This window comes from Microtus ochrogaster, linkage group LG4 (genome assembly GCF_000317375.1).
Source record: "Microtus ochrogaster isolate Prairie Vole_2 linkage group LG4, MicOch1.0, whole genome shotgun sequence".
Taxonomy (NCBI): Eukaryota; Metazoa; Chordata; class Mammalia; order Rodentia; family Cricetidae; genus Microtus; species Microtus ochrogaster.
The window spans coordinates 19185400-19193081 of NC_022030.1; the positions used below are offsets into that span (position 1 = coordinate 19185400).

The 7682-nt window shown below is 42.0% G+C and overlaps 1 protein-coding gene across 1 annotated transcript in view; it reads left to right on the top strand.

The window, feature by feature from the left end:
• LOC101990452 (extracellular calcium-sensing receptor-like) overlaps positions 1-7455 on the top strand; it is a 41402-nt gene extending 33947 nt beyond the window's left edge. The window contains exons 4-6 of the mRNA XM_013351466.1: positions 3478-3687; positions 7238-7361; positions 7436-7455. Of these exons, the coding sequence (XP_013206920.1) occupies positions 3478-3687; positions 7238-7361; positions 7436-7455 (354 nt within the window). The remainder of the gene's footprint in view (positions 1-3477; positions 3688-7237; positions 7362-7435) is intronic.
• Positions 7456-7682: the final 227 nt, after the last annotated feature.

Consider the following 7682-nt stretch of genomic DNA (forward strand, 5'->3'; position numbering starts at 1 on the left):
TCTCACTGTCATGAAAAACCCTAAGTTATTAAAACATTTAAAATGCCATATTCTGTAGTCTTTGAAAGATATGAAGAATCCTATCTAACTGAAATATATCTCATATATCTAGAAAATCTAACTAACATGACTATAAGCTTGACTATTATTGATGATTATCCATTAACAACCTATATTTCCTAATTATACATTACATTTTACAAATGAACTATACATTCACATATCTTAATCAAGATCAGAAATACATATGCACATAACAAGATTGACCTTAAATTTATATCAGTAAAGTCAAATCCATACCAATATAAATTATTCATATCTATAACATATCCCCTTTAAATGTAAAAGAACATTTATAAACAATATTTGTGGATATGTATGCAGTTTTTTCTCTCCAAACTGCTTTGCGCTGAATGGGGGTGCTGTTATTCAGGTCTTTCATGGTATAACTTGTGTGCTACATTCTTCTCAGTCAGCAGTTGAGTGAAGTATTTTTTTGAAGGTGTTCACTGCAACCTTTCAGGAGAGCGTGGTCTATCATACCATATTGGGATAGAAGCAATCCACAGGGTCTCATCCTCTGTGAAAACAAAAGAAGAACTTTCCCAAAGCATCATAACCTTAGATCCAAATTTTGAAGTGAAGGTATTTTCAAAACATCTATCTTGGATTAGTTTAGCAGCATTTATAAACAGATATCTTTTAGCAGCTGCTGCTCCTTCCTCAGAATTCAAACAATTCATAGAGAGCTTAATATCATACAGTATCAAGATTCTCTGTGTATTTTCCTTCTTTGTGTGGCTTTGTTTTAACCTCTATTTCTTTCTCTATTTCTTTTATTTTTACTTTTATTTTTTGAGACAGGTTCTCTGTATATCTTTGTCCTGGAATAACTCTGTAGACCAGGCTGTACTTGAACTCTCAGAGATCCATCTGTCTCTGCCTCCCAGGCATTGGGATTAAGGGTGTGTGCTGCCACACCTTGAAGTCTCAGAGGTCAATCTACCTCTGCTTCCCAAGCATTGGGATTAAAGGTGTGTACCACCACACCCAACTACTCTCTCTTTTTTTAACTTTAAGAACTTTAACTTTTTTTCAAGCCTGCATATATTTTTAGGCATTGTAAACCATGTAGACGTTTTCTTCAATTTTGAGTCTTTCTTTTACTGAATATCTCTCTTTTTGTGATCATATGAGTCTTTAATTTACCAAGCAATATCAGTAGGATCAAAGACGTGGCTTTGATGGCTGGATCCAGCCCAATTCTTAACGTTACAGCCACATGGCAGAGGTACTGGCTGTAGCCATGTTTATTGCCACAACTCTACAATATTTCAAGGTCCCTGCCAGCAAGCAAGCTGCAACATTCTGCTCACAGACCACATTCAGTCAGACTGCCTGCCTGAAAGAGTCAGAGTTTGCCCTGGCAGGACAGCCCAGAAAGCCGGCATTTTAAAACAGCACAACTTTTTTCCTGCTATGGCTGAAAACTGAAAAGCATGCGGTTGGCTTTTCATCAACACTATTTAAGTGTTCCGTGACAGGACCTCTTAAAAGTGCCACAGGGTTTTGCAACTAAAGCCGAGTCAGGAAGCCTCTCTTAGATGAGAGTGCTTGCTTGCCTCTAGCAAGCATAGAAGACCTGAGAAATTGCTGCTACCAAGAAAACATGCTTTACTCTATTCTTTCCCAAGCTTTCTCAGGCTTTCTGTGGATTCAGTAATCCACATCTGGGCACCATTCATAGATGGAGCTGTGGGCAGGCCTGCTTTTTGTCCCGCCCAGCTCCTGCACAGCTAGCTTTACACCCGAAAAAAAACCCACAGAAACTGTATTTATTTAAACACTGCTTGGCCCATTAGTTCTAGCCTCTTATTGGCTAGTTCCCACATCTTGATTAACCCATTTCTAATAATCTGTGAAGCACCACGAGATGGTGGCATACCGGGAAAGATTCAGCATGTCTGACCTGGTGGCTGGCTCCATGGTGGCTGCCTCACTGCCTTCTACCCAGCATCCTGTTCTGTTTACTCCACCTACCTAATTTTTCTGTCCTGTTAAAGGGCCAAGGCAGTTTCTCTATTAACCAATGAAAATAACACATAGACAGATGACCCTCCTCCATCAGGCTGGATCTCCTCAGTGCAGGAGCAGGAACTGTTCTTGGGTCAAGGACCTCACAGACAATAGGGCAGGCTTGGGGGAAGCAGGGTTGTGTGGAACAAAGAAGCCCCCTGTAGTAGGAGCTAGAGGGGCCCTGTGCTCCCTTCCTGGAACATCCTCCCTGGGTGGGCACACACTCACCCCTTTGGATGTATCTCCTCTCTATCTATCTTTTCTTAGCCACTCAGGGTAGCGTAGGTCAAGATCTGTACGAGGACCTCTGGAAGACATGTTGCTCACTGCTGTGGTAAACAGTAAGAACGGTTGCTAAGGAGGAGGTGTGTTTTCATTACCATCACTCAGATGACCTGAGATTCTAGTGTGTGCCTGGTGAAGATACATAAGGTTGTAAACAGGAAGAACAGTGATACTTTTTGTCATTTGACTGGGGGTGACAGATTAAAATTTGCAGAAGGTCAGGCTTGGAGGCCCATGTTTATCATGCTAGCACACAGAATGTTGAGGCCAATCTGGACTACTAAGGAAGATTTCATCACAAAATTAAAACACGTAAGTGTCAAGCTGTCTGTGTGTACTTTATGATGAAGATATAAAGTAGACTGAGTATGAACAAGTGAAGGGAAGTGAAAGGCTGGGGTAGTTTTCTCTGTCAACAAGTATCTGAGTTCCAGACAAGAGGATAAGTCTCACAATGGGTAAAAATGATAGCATTGCAGATGGCAGGTCCAGCATGTCAGGGCCGTGAATGGAGACAAACAGAAGAGCCACCGGGGTGGGACTGATGAACTGTGGGAGACTGGTTGGAGTCAGTGGGCAGTCTAGGTGAGCTGAGCCCAGTTTGTGGAGGTCTTCCTAGAGTTTGGAATCTTCTGAGTGTGACGGGAAGACTGAGGACAGCAGTGCACAGCCAAATGAGACCCTGGAGAAGGAACTACATTGTCATGTTTTTTGGTTTAAATTTAAGGCTGCTGAGATGGTTCAGTGAGTAAAGGACTTGTCCCCAAGCATTAGTTGGATTCCCGAATCCCACATGGCAGCAGAAGGAAAAACATTCCTGAGAGTTGTCATGTGGATAATACAGTGTTAATGATCTACACACACACACACACACACACACACACACACACACACACACACACACACACCACACATACACACACAGAGAGAGAAAGAGAGAGAGAAACATATTTGTGATTTCCTGAATATATCACACGTACTTGATCTCCCATATGCCCAATGGTGCCAATCCTTGGTTGAAGTGACTCTGTCTCACTGCAGAGGTGAATGGAATGTGGTATTTTGGACAAGACTCCAGACTGCCCCTGGTCTACAATGTCTCCCTTCTTTCCTCAGCTGCTTCAAGCTCTTAGGAATGTGCACTTCAAGACTCCCGATGGAAGTGAAATTATATTTGATGCCAATGGAGATTTGGTGACAAAATTTGACATTTTCCAAGGACAGAAGACCCCTGAGGGTGTATTCCGCTTGGTCCATATAGGAATGATAGACCCTCAAGTCTCTTCGGGGAACAAAATGATGGTCCATTTGAAGAAGGAAATCCACGTGAGTTGCCTGAATGCAGAGATGACTCTTGTCCTAGTGTGTTTAAGCCACAGGGAAATTTCAGTTCAGGGGTCTTCATTGCTACTTCTGCACCAAATTGGTGAGGCTTTGGATTGGGTCAGTCAGTTATAACTGGCTACGCTGTTTATCTCACTAGAGATATTTCTCTGAATGATATTGATTCACGAGCAAAAAGGAAAATGTAAAAGATGGGGTTAGGAGATTGACAGTGGTCAAAGTGTTTTGTATGCAAGTACAGGAACCAAAATTTGAATCTCCAGAACACTTGTACATGCGTAGTGTACATCCCTGGAGGATGGAAACAAGGAGATGTCCACAGAAACCTGATGAGTAAGACTAGCCGTATCAGTGAACTCTGGGTTTTCCTTTGAGCCTCTGCCTCAATGAACATAGTGGAAAAGCAATTGAGGATGATTCCCAGCATTAACCTTGGGCCTCCACATGTGCTTGTTTATATATGAACATGAGTCCACATAGATGTAAAAATGCATGCATACACATTTACACCACCCACACTTATGGAAATGGGGGGGGAGTTGGACATACAAGATGTACAAAATACAATGAGAATCTGTAGCTGGTACTACCTTGGAAATATATTCTTTGTGCTTGGGATCTATTATGAGAAGATGAAGATAGTGATACACTCAGTTAAATACCTTCCCATAGACCATATGGAAAGTGGACTCAATAGACATTCAGTTTACTTAATGTGTTAGTTTATTTCAACCACAATGACAAATCCCATGGTTTGAAGGATTCAGGGTCAGATGTATCAATTGCTCTGGATGTGTGTGATTGATGCAGTATGTCATGTAGGACAACAGACATGTGTGGTGGGAGAGGTTGCTGATGAGTGCATGTGGCTCAGGAAGTGAGGTGGTAGGGATCTTGATAGATTAGACAGGTAAACAATTTATATCTGACCAGTGCATAGCCTCCGTGTCCCACTACCCCAAACCTAGTCCCATGTTCTTTTTCTAATATGTATACTAACTTATCAGATTGCGAATCCATTGAGGAATTAATCCATTGATCTTGTCAGAAGCATTCTTTTACTTAGGGTTTCTATTAGTGTCAAGAGACACCACAGCCAGGCACCTCTTATAAAGGAAAAGGAATTAATGAAGAGGCTTACATTTTTAGAAGTTTATTTGGTCCATAATCATCCTTATGGATCATGGAGGCATATAGGCAGAAATCATGCTGGAGAAGGAGCCGAGAGTCTTACATCTTGACCTGTAGGCAAGAGGAAGTGAACTGTGTCACTTGGTATGGCTTGAGCATATATGATACGCCAAGGCTCACCCCCACAATGATATACTTCCACCAACAAGGCCACACCTTCTCCAACAAAGCCATGTCTTTTAATAGTGCCTCTTCCCATGAGTTTATGTGGGCCATTTACATTCCAACCACCACATTCCATATCCTGACTCCTCAGCTTGTGACAATATTATAATAAAAACTGCATTTAGCACATTGTCCAAAGTTCTTACTGTCTATCACAGTTGAATCATGTTTAAAAGTCCAAAATTCAGTCTCTTCTGAGATTCATGCAATTTCTTAACTGTAATCTCATATAAAATCAAAGTAAGAAATCAGGTTACATATTTCCCATATATAATGACACAAGATGAAACTTCTTGAGCCCGGCCCATAGTTAATCTAATCAGACTCAGTCCCTTGTTCTTCTATGCTTTTATTAGTATGGCAATAGTAGCATTAAGTGTCACTTAAAATTTTCTACTGCTTTTCTAATCTACTGTCCCATGGTCCATGTTTATTGAAACAGAAGTATTATCAGGCCTATCAATTCAATACCCAAGTTGCAGAACCCAACTTCTGTCCTAGTTAAGGTTTCTGTTGCTGTGAAGAGATACCATGACCCCAACAACTCCTATAAAGGGAAAACATTTCATTTTGGTGGCTTCCATTTTCAGAGATTAATTCATTATCATCTTGGTGCAACATGGTGGCATGCAGGCAGACATGGTCCTGGAGAAGGAACTGAAAGTCCTAAATCTTTACCCGTAGGCTACAAGAGGTGAACTGGGTCACTGGGTTTGGCTTGAGCACATATGATATCCCAAATCCACCCCACAATGACACAATTCTTTTAACAAAGTCAAATCTCCCATAGTGTCTCTCTGTATAAACTTATTTTGGCCAATTACATTGAAACTACTGTACTATCAAGATTCAATCATTCTTTACATACCCACTGTCTGGTAACCAGTGGTCCAACACAAGAGACTTGGGAAACATTTGAGATTCAGACCCTGATATTTATTAACAAAATTTGAAGCAGTGTTGTGTTAGTTATGTCTATGTGTTGAGTCCGGTACATAGAAATGGCTCAGCTCTCTGTCCTGTGCCAATGAAGAAAGAGTCCCCTCCTCTGCAACTTTGTCTAACTGTTCTGGTGGCCTCTCCAATCAGTGGTGGCCTTAAGGTTTTCCACATGAGAATGAGATTCCAAATCTTGGATTTCTCAAGCATGAAAGAAAGACACATACTATGTGTTTCCAGGACTCCTATGAAGAACTTTTCAATGGCCGTGATCTGGGGAGGGTTTTCTGCTGTCTTCTGTTGTGGCAGAAATGTTAGCACCCACACTTCCTTCTTCATAATCCTTGCCAGGAGGTAGAGCTATCCTAAGATAAACTGGGTCATCCTTGGCAGTTCTGAGGTAAATGAGAGGGCCACTGAGCGTGCTATGAATGTGTGTGCGCGCGCGTGTGTGTGTGTGTGTGTGCATGTGTGTGCTCTCTCTGTGTGTGTGTGTATTCGGAGAGTCAGTAACTGCATTTCTGCTATTACTGAAGTTGGATGATGCTTTGTTATTAGAATTTAATTGTTAATCACAAGGTCAGCCAAACTGTAAATCTCAACAGCATCACAGAGGGAGATGGAGAAAAAGAAAAGATATAACCAGGTCTTTTGAGTTATAAATGGAGTCCATGAAGAAGCCACAGGGCTAGCTGGAGTTTCAGAAAATGCAGAAATCTGAAGGCGTCAAGAAAATCATTCCCAGGCTATATGGACTTTTGTAATGACTACCAATACCCACAATTATTGTTTATATTTTATTTTGCATGTATGCATGCTTCCCTGCACCTATATTTGTGTACTGGTGTCTGTGCAGGCCAGACGAGGGCAGTGGATCCTTTGGAACTGGAGTTACAGTGTGAGCTGCTATACTGGTGCTGGGAATTGAAGCTTGATCTTCTGGAAGAGCAGTCTTTAGTTTTAACCTTCTCTCCTGCCCCCTTATCTTCAATTGTTGATGCAGGAGCCCCAGAGAGACTGGAAGATAACACATTAAACTTTTTAGCTATGTATTTAATCCCTTAGCCAAGTAAATCAAATGTAGCTCTGTTTATTACACTCAAAGGTACCTTTCCAGTCTGGCATCTGCTCGGATAGACATGTTTCTGAAAGGCCTGTCATCTAGTGGTTCTGGTTCTTAGGGTGAGGTTAAGCATCCCTAAAGAGTCACTGGTGACATTATGCTCACTGTTACTAGGTGCCCACCTCTGTCTGCAGTGAAAGCTGCCTTCCAGGGTTCAGCCAAGTGTCCAGGCTGGGAGCGCCCCAATGCTGTTTTGATTGCAGTCCCTGCCCCGAGGGACAGTTTGCAGACAAAAAAGGTAAGGACATGTGGATCTGGAATCTGAGGGACCAACGGGTATTTTGAGCCTCTTGTATTTCTTCATTGTCTTAGTTACCGTCACACTGCTCTGAAGAGACACCATGACCAAGGCAACTTCTAAACGAAAAGGCTTTAACTGGGGGCTTACTTAGTTCATGATCATCATGACAGGAAGCATTGTGCCAGGCAGAAGCTGAGGGTTTTCATCTGATCTACAGGCAGCAGGCAGAGATGGAGAGTGGGCCAGGTGTGTGAGTCTGAACTTTCAAAGACTACCCACAGTGACACCCCTTATCCCACAATGCTCCACCTCCCTATC